The sequence below is a fragment of the Ahaetulla prasina genome, chromosome 4, assembly GCF_028640845.1.
Source record: "Ahaetulla prasina isolate Xishuangbanna chromosome 4, ASM2864084v1, whole genome shotgun sequence".
NCBI classification, from domain to species: Eukaryota; Metazoa; Chordata; class Lepidosauria; order Squamata; family Colubridae; genus Ahaetulla; species Ahaetulla prasina.
This window is the reverse complement of record NC_080542.1, coordinates 136,839,441-136,857,136: the sequence shown is the minus strand read 5'-3', so window position 1 is coordinate 136,857,136 and position 17,696 is coordinate 136,839,441. Positions and strand designations below refer to the sequence as shown.

Here is a 17,696-nt window from a genome sequence, read left to right as displayed (position 1 = left end):
TTTTTACAATCCCAAAACTATGCTTCTCCCCACCCAAATCCCTAATTTGGACCTAGTCAGAGATTGTGCTAGAAAATGCTACAGTTCTTATATTTTCAACTCTTTCATGAATAGCATTAAACCTTTGCAATTCAGGCCATTATATTGGCAATGTGCTGCTAAGTTAAACTCATGTGTTTAATGACAATATATAGATTGTTCCAGCTCATGGTAGCAAACATTATCGGATCTGAAACTAGTAATGTTATTTGATGTTTTGTTCTCAACTGTCAACCACAGTTGAATAATACTCATGTAGAGAACCAATTAAGTCAATCTTATCTGACATTTACCTTAAATATTTTTAAATATGTTGGTAGCACAGAAGCGAACTTTTGGACAATGTGTTTTTTTGCTTCTTCATTGCAATCAAGCGGTTTCTGAATACTCCTCCAGAGAATTACAATAATTTCAAGCAAGCCAGCCATGGAAGGTATGTCATCAACCGAAAGTAAATGATCAGTTTCCTGAAATGCAAAATAGATTAAAATTAAGGAGGTGCAATGCTTAAATAATATGCCTCAAATTAAGGTTACTTTAAAAATGGAATAATATGTGTGGTAAGAAGGCTTGCATTATTTAAGGCAGAATCAGTGCTCCTAGGGATGTTCCCAGGGGGAATTTAAAAAAAAGTCACAACCTGTATAATGGTATGTGAAAATAACCTTGGGAGACAGGAGGAAGAGCTGTAGACGAGGCAATGGTGTGACAAGCAGTATAGTCTGCAGAAGGACAGGTGTGTGGCAAGCATCTTAGAAGAGACGCTCCCTAATTTCTTGGTCTGAAAAGTGACAGAGGAAGAGATACAGGTAGTCCTCAACTTATGACTACAATTGGGGCCAGAATTTCAGTAGCTAAGAAAGACAATTGTTCAGTGAGCTGCACCCGATTTCACCTTTTTTGCCACGGTTTTAAATGAAACACTGCAGCTGTTAAGTAATCCTACAGAAGTTAAGCCAATCTGGCTTCCTTCATTGATTTTGCTTGTTGGGAGCTAGCTAGAAAGGTCACAAATGGCGATCACATAACCGTGGGATGCTGCAACTGTCATAATTTTGTCATAATGTCATAATATTGCTTAACATAGTGTAAGCCGCCCTGAGTCTTCGGAGAAGGGCAGGATATAAATTCAAATTAAAAAAAAAAATTACATGCCAGTTGCCACATGCCTGAATTTTGATCATGTGACTTTGGGGATGCTGCTACAATCATAGCTGCGAGGACCAATCACTCATTTCAATGCCGCTATAACTCTGAAGAGTTGCTAAATGAAAGATTGTAAGTCACAGACTGCCTCCATATTTTCAGATTTGCAACATTCATGTCAGCCTTGTGAGGTAGCCCAGACAAGAAGCAGACCCAGGAGCACCACCAATAACTTTAGGGATACATTAACGGAATTTGTGAAGTAGATGATAGATAGATAGATAGATAGATAGATAGATAGATAGATAGATAGATAGAAAGAAAGAAAGAAAGAAAGAAAGAAAGAAAGAAAGAAAGAAAGAAAGAAAGAAAGAAATCTTTATTGGCCAAGTGTGATTGGACACACAAGGAATTTGACTTTGGCGCATATGCTCTCAGTGTACATAAAAAGAAAAGATAGAGACAGATAGTAATACAGACTTAGTGAATATTTCGACAGTGTGGAGGGAATTATTTGTTTAGCAGAGTGATGGTATTTGGGAAAAAATGTCCTTGTGTCTAGCTGTTCTGCTGTGCAGTGTTCTATAGCGTCGTTTTGAGGGTAGGAGTTGAAACAATTTATGTCCAGGATGTGAGGGGTCTGTGAATATTTTCACAGCCCTCTTTTTGACTTGTGCAGTATACAGGTCCTCAGTGGAAGGCAGGTTGGTAGTAATAAGTTCATTGCCATCTCTAACAAACCAGCAATGAATTATATATCCTGTGTGAATTATATATCTTGTATAATAATATCACAAGTCATCATCACACAAGATATATAATTCATACCATCACCTTCTTGCTGATACCAATATCATCTTGATATATATTTTAGAAGAAGGTAAATGAACAGGTAGGTGACATCAAAAGCATAGCCTATATCAGCTTGCTATCATGATTGCCAAAGGCAGTGTTGATTGGAAATTTTTATTCATAAAATTTTAAAATTATTAACTAACACTCCTCAAAAATAACATAATGGCCCACAGACATTCCTGCTAGGTTATGCACTATGTCACAACTCATGAAGTTGCTACTCACTCAGGACAAGATTGAAATTTAAACAAACCCTTTAATACAATTTATGTAAAAACCTCTTCGAAATGGAAGGCTGTAATGCTGAGAAACATTTTCATTAGATAAAGCAGCAAAATATGCTAGCTGTATTAATCCACAGACCATCACAAATCCAAGTCATAAGACCATTTTCGATTAAAACACTGATCTTACAGTCATGTTTTCTTTCTCACTGTATTCATCTCCACTCTCAGATTCCTTTAATTGCTTTTGGATACAGCCGTTCAAACAATTCCGAATGGTAAGCATGAGTTTAGCTGGAATTAAAGAACAAAATATCTGTTATGAAAAATGACAAGGGTCAGTGTGGACAGTAAAGCTACTGGCCCACATATTGCTTCATTTAAAAAATAGCATAGTGTATGTACACTTCAGCAAAATAAATAAAAGCAATTTAATAAATGCATACAGCTGTTTAGATTAATATTTCATCAACTATTTTTCTCATTAGGGAATCCAATAGATTTATAAATGGTTCACATTTATATAACTTGAAATCATATCACAATAAATTATTTAAATGAGACTGTAGTTAACTTTCAATAACTAATATGTTGAGAAAAAGTTAACTACTATTTTCATTTTAAAATAAGCCTGTCCAGTAATTAGCACCTTTTATGCATGCATTACAATCAAGTTATTCTTCTTCTTTCTTCCTAATGCATTCAGTTTAGCCCAGAATTCTTCAGAAACAATTACTGTCCCTGGTCATTTACCAAAAAGTAGTAGAGGGCTTCTTTATGAATGTGTGGATATATAAGTCTTTGACATACAAGTGTGATGGAGCATGTCCATTACAGTCATAAGTCATAACAGTCATGAAATAGGACAGTCACATGGCTAATGATTTTGCAATGCTTTTGCAGCAGTTGTTAAGCAAACTCTATGGTGGTAAGTGCGAATACCACAATCATTAAGCAAACACTATAGTTGTTGAGCAAGCCCATTGTTCTCTGTCATGATTCTGCAGCAAAACCATCATAACATGTGCTCACATGACTGCAGGATGCTGCAAAAGGTCATAAATATGGATATGTTGCTAAGGGCCTGAAGTGTGGTCATGCGACTACAGGAGGGGGGAGAGTAGGTCAAAATTAGTCATTAGGTCACTAAGTGATCAGCCGCAAGCCAAGGACTACCTGTAACACTCCAATTGTTCCACATCCCAGATCAACATTTCAAAGGTTGCTTTCTACACAATTACTGTTGTGACTCCCGCCTCCGAACCTGGCCCCATGCCTGAAAGTGACTCAGAAAGTGAGGGGGAAGGGCCGGTAAGGCTTACCTCGGGAGCACCAATTCCTGTGGCTCGGCTCCAGGAGCCAGAACCAGACCAGTCGGAGGACGTAATGAGGCCGTCATCCCGATTCCTCCCTTCCCCAGGCTACGCCTTCAGACCCAGCTGATGATAATAATCAAGCTTGGCTTAACCCGCGCTTCAGAAGATTAGAGAGGCGGCATCATCAAAAGGAATATACCACAGGATATACAAGGAGCTTTGGGACTGCTCTCACTCCACAGGAAGCAAAAGTTTAGCTGAACCGTTTCAAAAAGAGCTGGAAGTCTTGCTACGTGAGTCATTTGCTTGAACTTTGGCAGGCAGCTGTGATTTCTCTGCCAGGACTGATAAGAGCTGTGAATCCACTGGCTGAAGGCCAGCTTGTGGGTCTGAAGTGGGGAAGGAGACAGAACAATTACCTATATTGGTGGGACTAGCGTACTCATGAGTGTATTGATAGAACGTTCTAGCTGCAGATGCATTCATTTGGATGAGTGTCACACAGCGTTCACACCACACTTCCGGTTGACTGATGGGCAAGAAAGAGCTGATCAGAAGATTTACTAGCCTCCGGGACACGGGCCGTGAATCAGTCTCAAGGCGAGTTAAGAGGTGCTCTACAGGACAAATTTTCCAAAACTGATTGGAGAGAATGGGAATGGGAGAGAAACAAAGTGATTGTGATTAGATTTGATAGTCAAAGTACCTTCAGATGAACTTCCTGTTGAATAACTATATGAGATCCTGCATTCTTACACAAGTTCCATAATTTGTCCACAAATTTTTATAAACCTCTTTGCAACATCAATTTGTCTTTTCCTGCTCAGGAATCAAGAGGGTTTATCTGCCCTTATCTGCATTGTACTCATTGATTTTAGATTAGCCACTTGCAGACAGAACATCAGAGCAGTATTATATCAATGTCCAACATAGAGCTGATACTGTATGCAGATCAGAGGTGGTATTCAGCCAGTTCACTCAAACCGGTAGTAGCGACCTGCGGATTGGGCTGCCTACCCATCCCTGCATTATGCTGTCCTATTTAGGCACGTTTTCAAGCCACATGCATGCATGCAAGCCACGTACGCGAGCAAAGCACATGCACGGAAGGCCATGCACATGCATGGACATGTACGCTCACATTTGCGAACTTGTAGAGAAAGTAAATAAATACCACCCCTGATGCAGATAGTTCTTGACTTATAACAATTAGAACCAGAACTTCAATAGGTAAGTGAGATGATAATTGTGTCTGATTTTATGAGCTTTTTGGCTACGGTTGTTAAGTAAATCATGTGGTTGTTGAACAAATCCAGCTTCTTCTATTGACATTGCTTACCATGTCATGGCTACAAAAGTCACAAATGGCAATCACATGACCCTGGAACACTGCAACTATTGTAAATACATACTAAGTGTCCAATTTTTTTATTTTATTTGCATTTATATCCCGCCCTTCTCCAAAGACTCAGGGTGGCTTACACTATGTCAAGCAATAGTCTTCATCCATTTATATATTAAATACAAAGTCAACTTATTGCTCCCAACAATCTGGGTCCTCATTTTACCTACCTTATAAAGGATGGAAGGCTGAGTCAACCTTGGGCCTGGTGGGACTTGAACCTGCAGTAATTGCAAGCAGCTGCTGTTAATAACAGACTGTCTTAGCAGTCTGAGCCACAGAGGCCCTGTGAATTTGATCACGTGACCATGGGGATGCTGCGACGGTCATGTGAGGATGAGGTGTAACAGACTTTTTTCCCTTCCATTGTAACTAAATGAACAGTTGTAAGTCAAGTACTATCTGTAATCGGGGACTACTTGTATTAAATAGGAAAATGCTTTGTTTTCCAACCATGGATTAAAATAAGAATAGCTAATCATTTGTTCCTTCACAGCCAGAATTCTTTTGATATTGCCTCCGCCAAGTTAGCCTATATTTAAACAAGGGATACTTCAGACTTTGCATTCCGACTCCAAAATAGATTCATTGTTCAGAATTATAGTAATGGCCAAAATTGTGGAAGACTTTTGGGAAAAGTGTACTTTTTAGGTTTGATGGCTAATAACACCACACTTTTTTGGGAGTTTCACAATAATCCTATTCCACTGCTGGAATGGCCTGAGAATAGCCCAGACCTTAACCCAATTGAAAATCTATGGAGCTGACTAAAGAAACTTGTGAGTCAGAAGCGACCCAGCAATAAAACCCAGTTAATAGAAGCAATCATGCAATCTTGGTTTCACATTATAACAGCTGCAGAACTAAAAGACTTGGTTCACTCCATGGGAAGACGTTGTAGGGCCATCATTCATGCTAAAGGTTACCCAACTATTAACTGACGTGGTGATCATTTTTGTATATCTCATTTTTTCTATGGTAGTAATTTTTGTATATCTCGTTTTTTTCTACGTGTTTCACTTTTCTTCTTTATACTGTAACTGCTATTCTAATAGCAAATACTTCATAAAAGTTATGACATTTACATTCTTGATTAAATTATCTTTTCATTGATATATAATTTTATGGTACTACTCCCAAAAAAAGTGGTGTTATTAGCTAGTTTTAGAAATACACTTTTCTCAAAAGGTTTCCACAATTTTGGCCACTATTATAAGTACTATACAGCTGTATTAGAATAATTACACATCTTCCAGGAATAAGGTCTGAACCATAGAGGCTTCTATTAGACAGAATATTTGACTGATCTGATCTTCATTGATCTGGTTTGTTGATGTAGAGAATAAATCAACGATACAATCCTGACTTATTTTGGGTTATTAATAATATTACTTATTAATAATATTTAGGAATAACGTCTAGGTTATTCAGTGACATCTCAAATTCATGCCATCCCTTCGGCAGGATGCTACTTTGCAGCTGAAGAAAAAAAATATTGAATCTCTTGCAAAGAAAGAGCACATGACTTCAAAAAATAAATCATCCGAATATAATCAAATGCTACCGTTTAGCTGTCACTTTACTACTGGACTTGCCATAAAGATAACTGCTAGCAAAACTACAGGGAAGAAAGAATATTGTAAGTTCTTTCTTATTGATTAATTTAAAAACGTAACAATGTCAAATTGTTTGGGGTGAAATGTTAATGAATTCTTTGGACTATTTTCCTTTTAAAATATTGATGAATGCACACACTTCAGAATAAATTGCCTAGTTTTTTATGCCTTCTGTCTGCAGCCTAGCAAGCTAATTTATCCCACCTTTGCAGCCTTCGTAGCCTTAATTTTCAGCAACATATCAACGAAAGCCACCCTAACTTTCTCCGAATTGTCATGGAGATTGTATTTCAGGGTTGGCAGAAGCTGTTCCAGTAATGGGTGGCTCAGTATATTGTCCAAAATTATAGGCAAGCACTGGAAGAGAAACAGAAAAATATCAATAAAAGGTTATCACAAGAAAACAGGGCTACTCGCATTGAATCTATTCTAACTGCCAAATACCTGAAGCTAAGAAGACAGAGGCTGGGAATGAAAAAGAGCGAGACAATCCATTATTATTAAACATGTCATTTAAATGCAAAGTAGCATGTGGGGTGATGATGCAAATTCTCTATTAATATTCCTTCAGAGAATGTGCTGCTAAAACAGAACAAAGAGATCAGATATACAGATGAAGGAATCTAGAACTAATAATTTTAGATGGTTCTCTGTCCAGCTGATGTTTTATTTCAGGTTAAGGTGCCCATTGATCCAGAGTTCAATGAAACAATGTTGCTTAGATATTAAAATTCTAATGAAATATAGGACTTTTTCACAGCTCACCAACACTTTGCAACATGCTTACAATTTACGACAAGGGTAAATTACGGGCCGGATGCACCACGCGCAGGCCACACCCACTTGATCTCCGCAAATGGGGAAAACATCGCAAAATGTCATGTGACAGCAACGTGACGCCGCGAGTTTGACACCCGTGGTCTGAGATGTGCTTCCCTTGGCCCTACTTTGAATATTTTTCTTTTTCTTGAAAAGGAAACGATGTTACAATACTCAACGTAGGAAGGTGAGCATTATAGATTCATCTTAGCCAGTGGAAGCTTAACTACACTCATCATTAAAGAGCTTTGACGATAACTTTCTTAAACAAAGACCGTCAGTTGGGTAATAAAATGTATGCAAAAAAATAATAATAATCAAACTCAAGAGAGCAACAAGGGCCCTAAAGATCAACTTGCTGTAATAATCTGCACTTAGATTAGGGGTGTCGAACCAGATTTCTTCGAGGGCCAGATCAGCATTGTAGTTCACCTCCGTGGGCCAGCCATGGGAGGGGGGGGGAAGAGACCGGATGTTCTCCTGCAGCACCCTGCCAGTCAAAATGTTTTAGCCGGCGGAGTACTGCAGGAGGCCATCCAGGCCAAAAACGCATGCACACCCACGCCCTGTTTTTGTTTTTGCTATTTCTAGGCCGGCCCTGTGGATCAGATTTAAACATCCCATGCGTTTAACACCCCATGACTTAGATAATATAGCATTTTGCATCTATTGCAGCAAACCAACATCCATAACCAGAATTTGGTGCTGTGCAAGTTACAGTCTACAACATTAGCATCAAACGTTACTTGATGCTAACCAGAAGCTACTAGAGTCCTCATCTTACAATCATTCGTCTAATGACCGTTCGAAATTACAATAGCACTAGAAAAAGTTACTTACAACTAGTCCTCACCCTTACGACCACTGCAGGATCCCCAAGGTCATACGAGGCACTTGACAACTAACATGTATTTATGGCAGCTGCAATGTCCTGGGTTATGTGACTGCCATTTGTAACCTTCCCAGCTGGCTTCCAATGAAAGGTCATTTGGGGAAGCTTAAATACTGAATTACTGATTTAACAACGGCAGTGAATCACTTAACAACCATGGCAAAAAGGTCATAAAATCGAGTGCAACTCGATTAACTGCCTTGCTTAGCAATGGAAACAATGGTCCCAATTGTGGCCATAAGCTGAGGATTAGCTGTACATGCAATCTAAAGCCTAAGTGCATTAAGCAAGTGAAAATTCGCAGTTAAATAAAAGATACTTTATTTACTCCCTTACTTTAAAAACGGCACATCGGACATCAGCCGAACTTGCATCAAAGGCAAGATTTTCAATCAAAGATTTCATGAGTTCAGCAAGCACTGCTGCCGGAATCATCTCCCAATATTTACATGTTATTTTACTAACTCCAAGTATTCCTGTTGAACGGATTATGGGCCGAGGATCTTCTAAGAGAGCCTGTAAATACAATTCAAGTAAACAGCAACAATACTATGATATTCACTCTATTTTGCATTTAAGTTACTTGGCAAACAAAAATGCTGGAAACTATCTCAAGATTAATTTGAATTGGTTTCACGTTCTGGAATCTTTCCATTAGCAGAAGAAACAATAAGTAGGTGGGGGGAAAAATTAAGCTTCTCTTTCTGCAGTTCTATAAATCTGATCTGGAAAATTCAGAGATTATCCCTTGAAGTAGATCGAAGGAACTGCTAGAGGCTACATGGAAAAGAGAAGGAAAGTGCTTATAATTCTAGATGTTCTCCAAAGTTTTTAGACATACTGTACTATAGTTTTGTAGCCTACCATACTTATAGAATATTTGAGCTCCCATAATATGGAATATACTTATATATCAGAACCAGTAAACATTGGAGGTTTTTAAGAAGGGATTGGATAACCATTTGTCTCAAATAGTACAGGGTTTCCTGCCTGAGCAGTGGTTGGACTGGAAGACCTCCAAGATCCCTTGCAACTCTTGCTATTCAGTTATACAGTAACTTACTGTGTCTTCAAAATATCTCATAATTTGTACTTTATTTGTTACTAAGAGGCTCATTAGAAATTTAGATTTTGAATCAAGAAGTTAGATTGTGAAGAATAAAGTAGTATTCAGTATTTAGCTGATAGGTTTTGGATGTAGTCTCCATGCTAAAAAATATAGCATTATTCATGTATATCACCCTACTTTTCCTTTGAAGTATGCAGAATAAGAAAATCCAATTGATAATGAGGAGAGGAGAGGAGAGGAGAGGAGAGGAGAAGAGAGGAAAGGAGAGGAGAGGTGAGGTGAGGTGAGGTGAGGTGAGGAGAGGAGAAGAGAGGAGAGGAGAGGAGAGGAACTAGGATAGCTCAGGCTGGTAAAGCCTGTTATTAAGAACACAAAGCCTGCAATTACTGCAGGTTCAAGCCCGGCCCAAGGTTGACTCAGCCTTCCATCCTTTATAAGGTAGGTAAAATGAGGACCCAGATTGTTGGGGGGGCAATAAGTTGACTTTGTAAAAATATACAAATAGAATGAGACTATTGCCTTATACACTGTAAGCCGCCCTGAGTCTTCGGAGAAGGGCGGGGTATAAATGTAAACAAAACAAAACAAAAACTATCCAGAGGAGACACACAAAAATTAAATAAAACTGGTCCAAAGTTCATAGGAAGAATTTAAAAAGTACTTACAAAAAGTTCATCAAATTGCCTCTGGATTTCTTTTTCCATATCATTTTTGTTAAAACTGGGATCCAGAATAGGGAATGCATCACCAAAAATTAGTGCTGCATTTGAACGAATCTCAGCATTCATGGCCTGATAAAATACATGTATAACAGCAGAATTTTGAATTAAATTTAGTCTAGCTTTTGAAAATTATCCAGACGAAAGCAGGACAGTTTGAGAGAAATAAATTACCTTCAAAGCTCTCCAAAGAATAGGTTGATAAAGTCTATAAAGAACTTCTTCAACTCCTTGGCGACATTTATTTTGTTTGTGGAAATAGCTCAGCATCTAATAAACAAAGATAAATTAAAATGATTTAAGAGATTAGCTCCAGCCGATTTTATTCAGCTCCTTGCAAAATATGACCCACATGATACCTATATATGAAATGCACAATGTTCTGCAGCAAAATAGATCTCTAACATGTATATGGTATATATTTGCTTTCCCTTTCAAGTGATATACATAAATGAAATACAGATGTGTCAACCAGCAAGAGAATCTCACATAACTAAGTCTTGGTAGCCAAGCAGCCTTTCAATCTGCTACATGACAGACTGTTCTAAATCAAAGATCCTTTCAAAACTGATGTTGGGAAGGAATCCCAAAAGATGGTCTGAAAGAATGGCTTGAAATAACAAAAACCTCACCTCTCGCACTTTAGCGTGTAGGGGGGACTTCCGGGGAAGATGAATTGCATGATGCATGAAATCCTGAATGCAGCTATATTCAATTACCTGAAATAAGAATACACATCCTGCTTAATATTCAAAAGTTGAAAAAAGCACTATTAAAGAAACAATCATATTATACTGACTTCCAACTTGCATTCACAATGCCCCTTACAAAGCCCCTTAACACTGGGTCAAGAAATCTTCAGGGAAGCCCCCCCCTTTTTTTTAAAATCAATTTAACTATAGGTAGTCTTCAACGTATGACCATAATGGAGCCTCACCATTACTGTCCTAATTCATAATAGTCATAGATCAGTAAAGCGAACAACCTCGTTTTATGTTCTTTGCAGCAGTTATTAAGCAAATGCCGTGGTTGTAAGTGTGAACGTCACAGTCATTAAGCAAAACTGTTGTTCGCTATGGCATGGCTTTGCTAAAAACCAGAAGTATCCGTTTTAGGCAGCAAGTGTTGTAAAATGTGGTCAGATGACTGTGGGGCTTTGCAAATGGGCTTAAATGATCAGGAGAGGATCATCAGAAATTTGGATGTGATTTCAGATAGGTTGTAAGCAGTCACTAAGTGAACAGTCGTAAGCCAAGGACTGCCTGTATGCCTTGAGCCTGCCTCTTCTGAAATATATTTACTAAGGACAATTTCATTTCTCTTCTATTTTAGGACATTTATTGTCTTTCTGCCAAGATTTTGAAACATCTTTTTTTTTTTTTTTTTGCAAAAATTTTTTATTTTTCCATAATAATTCCCACAATTTGACCAGTGTACAATACAATCACTTATCCAACAATCAGTCCTATACTCAAATTATACTCAGTCAGGGCTGCTCGACTGCCACTCCCCCCTTTAATCCTTTCTTCCCTTCTCATCCTTCTTAAACTTCCCCCACCACCTTCTCCTCGCTTTCCTACTTCCCCTCCTCTTTCCCACTTCTCACTACCATCCTTTCTAACCCTCTATCTCCTTCTTCTCCTCCTCCTATCCTTTCTTCTCCCTTCCTTCTTTCCTCCCTACCCACCTACCTACCTACTTTCTTCCTTCTTTACTCCTCTTTCCTTACCCTTTCCTTCGGGAGTGTTTGCCGAGCAGTCCCGACATTACACCATTCCAACTTGTTTAATTCTACCATTATTCCTGTACAATGGCAACCAATCAATTTATAGTCTTCCCTTCCCGCCTCCTTCCCCGAGACTTCCCAGAACAGAATACAGGGTATTGTAACTAACAAACATAATCTAAAATATAACATAAAACATATTCCATTTCACACCATCACACTATCAATTCCCTTCTTTCTTAAACTAATACATAATAATTCCTAACTTCACTCAAAAACTAATTGATATTTTTTAATCTGATACTTATTTTGAATATAATCAATCCACTTCCTCCATTCCAATATATATTTTCTTGTGTACAGTCTTTCAAGTAGGCAGAAATTTTTGCCATTTCTGCTAAATTTGATACTTTACTAATCCATTCTCCAATTGTAGGTAAGTCTTCTTTCTTCCAATATTGTGCAATCAATAATCTTGCAGCAGTTATTAAATTCAGAATCAGTTTTGTCTCTATAACAGTGCAATCTGAGATTATTCCTAATAAAAAGAACTGTGGAACAAACTTGATCTTCTTTTTCAAAATGTTCTGCATAATCCACCATATTTTAATCCAAAAGGCTTTAACTTTTTTGCAAGTCCACCATATATGATAATAGGTAGCATCCTCACAATCACATCTCCAACATTTTGCTTTCACATTTGGATACATACATGACAGTTTTTTAGGATCTAAATGCCATCTATAAAACATTTTATAAAAATTTTCTCTTAAATTTTGTGCTTGCATTGAAACATCTTTTTTATTGTACTTCAGGTAATAACTGCTTTGTAATAGCTTGACCATTAATTTTTATCCAGCTCATTATACTGTGTTTCCCCCAAAATAAGACCTCCCAAAAAATATTTAAATGCATGCGCAGCCGGTCCCTGCTATTTCCTCTGGTTAGGGAGACAGAGCTAGAAATCAGATAAGATGGTCAGAGGAGCCCCGATGTGCTCCACGCGCCCCAAAATAATAGGACCACCCCAAAAATAAGGCCACATGCTTATTTCAGGGTTCAAAAAAATATAAAACAGGGTCTTGTTTTCAGGAAAACATGTTAGTAGTTTAGTTTGGGACTATTTATTCTTTTTCACTGAGCTATGTGAAAGATATAGAGGTAGACTTCCACGACCGGTTAATTAGAGATTGTTCAAAGTTCCAACCAACCCCTTGGGAATATTGATGACCCAGTTCTGAAGTTCTGAGGACTGCAGTCATAAGACCACATGCAGATGTTTGGCAACCAGTCTGCATTTAATGACCATTTGCAGCGCCCTACGTTCATGTGACCACGTTTTACATTTTTCCTAAAAAAACGGGCAAGGTTTCAGCAAAACCATAGGGAACAATGGGTTCACTTTACGACCACAGAATTCACTTAACAACCACCACAAAAAATGTTGTAAAATTAGATCAGTCGTATGCTGACCAGCTTTATCATCGTCACGACTTACAACCGTAATGGTCAGGATCCATTACTGCCATAATTCAAGCGCTATCTGTAATTGTCTATTGGCAGGAAGTATTTATTCATTTACCATGCTACCACAGAAGTCATTCACCTCAACTTCAATTTACTTAGGTTTAATGCTTAAATCTATAGGGATGTGGTGGCTTAGTGGGTAAGACACTGAACTTGTTGATTGAAAAGTCGGCAGTTCAGCGGTTCGAATCCCTAGTGCCACGTAACGGGGTGAGCTCCCGCTACTTGTCCCAGCTTCTGCCAACCTAGCAGTTCGAAAGCATGTAAAAAATGCAAGTAGAAAAATAGGGACTGGTGGGAAGGTAACAGTATTCCGTGCACCTTTGTCATTGAATCATGCCGGTCACATGATCATGGAGACGTCTTCTGACAGTGCTGGCTCTTCGGCTTTGAAACGGAGATGAGCCCCGGCCCCTAGAGTCGGGAACGACTAGCACTTATGTGCAAGGGGAACCTTTACCTTAATGCTTAAATCTAAGCATTACATCAATGTTTAAATCTAAACCACAGTTAGAGCATCATACTAAGCCCAAGAAACATTTGAGGCTCTGAAGATGTGTCAGCAGTACCATTCCAAAATAGCTACCCAAAGATAGAGCTATTTACAATTCAGGAGTTCATCTTTTTTATCAATGTTTTAAGGAACTACTTTGAAAGATTTTTTTTAAATTGCTTTTCCCCTGGTAGAAAAGCATCCCTATTTGATAGGGATGATAGTTCATCCCTATCAAATAGTAAAGAACCTAGCAAAATTTCTTTGCTATTATCTGGCATGTAGCTAATCCTCAGGTTAAGACTGGCAACTGTTTGAAATTACAACATACCTCCTTGGAGGTACTTACAATCATTGTACAAAAGAGACTTTGATTGCATGGTCAGCGCCATCATTTTAATCATCATCCTTCCAGGTTCCCTGCAACCCACACTGGGGACAAGCCATCATTTGTTCTCATCAGTCCCCCTTTTAAAAGTAACAGCTGCCAATTTTCCTAAAAGCTCTTTTGTAGAAAAAATAAAGTTCTGCAATATTCATATCCAGCGCTTTTTTTTTTAACATCCAGGATGGCATTTAAGACTGATTTGGGGGGTGGGGGTTAGATTTCCAGCAAAGTTTCACTTCAGGTAATGCTAAGCCAAATTTGTTTTAATCATGGTTTATAGAATAAGCCCCCAAAACAATTCTTCTGCGTCTAAGAAGAATCTTTGGGGGTTTTTAAATAAGTTTTTAACTAAGGGTTTTTTAAAGGGGGGGAGGGTAAGGACGGGTAGGGGGGGAAACCCGTCGGGGAGGGTATGTCCAGTCCCAGCGCGTGCTCACGGCACTACTTTAGTTGGTCCGAAATCAGGGAGGGAGGGGAGTGTGCAGAGCGTAGAGTGTCATTCCATCTGTACGGTAAGTGGGAGAGGCAGATATGGCAGAGGCAAGGGGCCGTATCGTTCTTTGGGAGTACGTGTTCGATGTTTAAAGGTGATCACGTGCTCCAGCCCCTCAGTCCTTACTCGTTCCCCGGATGGTCAGGACCCTCAGGGCCTGGGTCTTCGACTGATGTTGTGCAATGCCCGGTCCGTGGTTAATAAGGCTCCCTTGATTTGTGATCTGATTCAGAGGGAGTCCGCGGACTTTGCGGGCATTACGGAGACCTGGTTGGGCACAGAGGGGGGTGTACCCCTGGTTGAACTGTGCCCTCCACGTTTCCGTGCATTCCATCAGCCGAGGGCCCAAGGTAGGGGTGGGGGGGTGGCGGTTGTGATTAAAGAGAGCCTAGAGCCGAGGGAGTCCACTGTGCCTCAGATAGCTGGTTGTGAATCCCTCCTTGTGAAGTGGGGCCATAGGAATCAGATGGGTCTGTTGATCACGTACCTGGCTCCTTGCTGCGTGACTACAGTCCTGCCTGAACTACTAGAGGTGCTTGCCGGGGTGGCGGTTGAGATACCCAGACTTTTGGTCATGGGGGATTTCAACTTGCCATCGGCCGGCTTGTCATCAACGGTGGTCCAGGAGTTCCAGGCTTCCATGACGATCTTGGACCTGGTTCAAGTAAATGATGGCCCTACACACACTGGGGGAGGCGCACTAGACTTGATTTTTATCTCTGGACAGTGGTTTAATGATCTGGAATTAGAAGATTTAGTGACGGAACCGGTGTCATGGTCAGATCATTTTCTCCTTCGCCTAGACTTTCGGACCGCCGCTCACCATCGCAGGGAGACGGAGCCAATGCGTTGGTTCCGTCCCAGGCGCCTGATGGACCCCGAGAGGTTCCAGACGGAGCTTGGGCCGTTCCCTGAGGATCTTGCCCACGGCACGACTGAAGAACTAGTTGCGGCCTGGGAACGGGCCGCGGCTGGGGATTTGGACCGTGTCATGCCTTTGCGACCTCTGACCCGGCGTAGATGTCAATTGGCTCCTTGGTTCTCCAAGGAGCTGAGGGAGATGAAACGCCGGAGAAGACGCCTAGAGAGCACCTGGAGGTCTAGCCGTTCCGAGGCTGATCGGACACTAGTGAGGTCTTTTATCAAGACCTATCTAGTGGCAATGAGAGAGGCGAAACGTTCTTACGTTTCCACCCTCATTGCATCGGCAGATAACCGCCCGGCCGCCCTGTTTCGGATGGTCCGTTCTCTCCTTCATCAGGAGGGACGGGATGACCCCTTACAGGGACGTGCTGAGGAGTTTAACAGTTATCTATACGATAAAATCGTTCAGCTCCGGGATAGTCTGGACCAAAATTGCGATGATCCAAGCGGGATGACGGAGCCTCGTCTTGTTGAGGTTATTTGGGATGAGTTTGATTCTGTGGCTCTCGAGGACATGGACAGGTTGCTGGGGAGGTTACATGCAACCACATGTTTACTGGACCCGTGTCCCTCCTGGTTAGTACTGGCTACTCAGGAGGTGGCACGAGGCTGGCTCCAGGGAATTATAAATGCTTCTTTGGTGGAAGGGGTTTTCCCCGCCGCCTTGAAAGAGGCGGTGGTGAGACCCCTCCTCAAGAAGCCTTCCCTGGATCCAGCTATTTTGGGGAATTACCGTCCAGTCTCCAACCTTCGCTTTGTGGCGAAGGTTGTAGAGAGTGTGGTTGCATGGCAGCTTCCCCAGTACCTGGATGAAGCTGTCTATCTAGACCCGTTCCAGTCCGGTTTCCGGCCCGGTCATAGTACAGAGACAGCTTTGGTCACGTTGGTGGATGACCTCTGGAGGGCCAGGGATAGGGGTTGTTCCTCTGCCCTGGTCCTATTAGATCTCTCAGCGGCTTTCGATACCATCGACCATGGTATCTTGCTGCACCGGTTGGAGGGTTTGGGAGTGGGAGGCACCGTTTATCGGTGGTTCTCCTCCTATCTCTCCGACCGGTCGCAGACGGTGTTGACAGGGGGGCAGAGATCGACCGCGAGGCACCTCACTTGTGGGGTGCCGCAGAGGTCGATTCTCTCGCCTCTCCTGTTCAACATCTATATGAAGCCGTTGGGTGAGGTCATCAGTGGTTTCGGGGTGAGTTACCACCTGTACACTGATGATACGCAGCTGTACTTTTCCACCCCAGACCACCCCAACAAAGCTGTCGAAATGCTATCCCGGTGTCTGGAAGCCGTACGGGTCTGTATGGGGAGAAACAGACTCAAGCTCAATCCCTCCAAGACGGAGTGGCTGTGGATGCCGGCACCCCGGTACAGCCAGCTGCAGCCGCAGCTGGCTGTCGGGGGCGAGTTATTGGCCCCAATGGAAAGGGTGCGCAACTTGGGCGTCCTCCTGGATGGGCGGCTGTCGTTTGACGATCATTTGGCGGCCGTCTCCAGGAGGGCTTTTTACCAAGTTCGCTTGGTCCGCCAGTTGCGCCCCTTCCTTGACCGGGATGCCTTATGCACGGTCACTCATGCTCTTGTCACTTCCCGTTTGGATTATTGCAATGCTCTCTACATGGGGCTGCCCTTGAAGTGCACCCGGAGGCTGCAGCTAGTCCAGAATGCAGCTGCGCGGGTAATAGTGGGAGCAACTCGTTGCTCCCATGTAACACCAATCCTGCGCGGCTTGCACTGGCTTCCTGTGGTCTTTCGGGTGCGCTTTAAGATTTTGGTCACCACCTTCAAAGCGCTCCATGGCTTAGGGCCCGGGTACTTACGGGACCACCTGCTGTTACCTCATGCCTCCCACCGACCCGTACGCTCTCACAGAGAGGGTCTTCTCAGGGTGCCGTCCGCCAAACAATGTTGGCTGGCGGCCCCCAGGGGCAAGGTCTTCTCTGTGGGAGCTCCTACATTCTGGAACGAACTTCCCCCTGGACTACGTCAAGTGCCTGATCTTCGGACTTTTCGCCGTGAGCTGAAAACGCACTTATTTATTCAAG

General features: G+C 41.4%; 1 protein-coding gene across 2 annotated transcripts in view; it reads right to left on the bottom strand.

Annotated features, from left to right (window-relative positions):
* Window positions 1-17,696, bottom strand: part of NCAPG2 (non-SMC condensin II complex subunit G2) — a 58,089-nt gene that overhangs the window by 25,764 nt on the left and 14,629 nt on the right. For both annotated transcript variants that reach the window (XM_058179751.1, XM_058179750.1), the window contains 8 exons: window positions 10,730-10,816; window positions 10,272-10,367; window positions 10,044-10,169; window positions 8,646-8,825; window positions 6,803-6,955; window positions 4,000-4,219; window positions 2,455-2,558; window positions 333-506 (listed from right to left, as the gene is read on the bottom strand). In XM_058179751.1, the coding sequence (XP_058035734.1) occupies window positions 333-506; window positions 2,455-2,558; window positions 4,000-4,219; window positions 6,803-6,955; window positions 8,646-8,825; window positions 10,044-10,169; window positions 10,272-10,367; window positions 10,730-10,816 (1,140 nt within the window). The remainder of the gene's footprint in view (window positions 1-332; window positions 507-2,454; window positions 2,559-3,999; window positions 4,220-6,802; window positions 6,956-8,645; window positions 8,826-10,043; window positions 10,170-10,271; window positions 10,368-10,729; window positions 10,817-17,696) is intronic.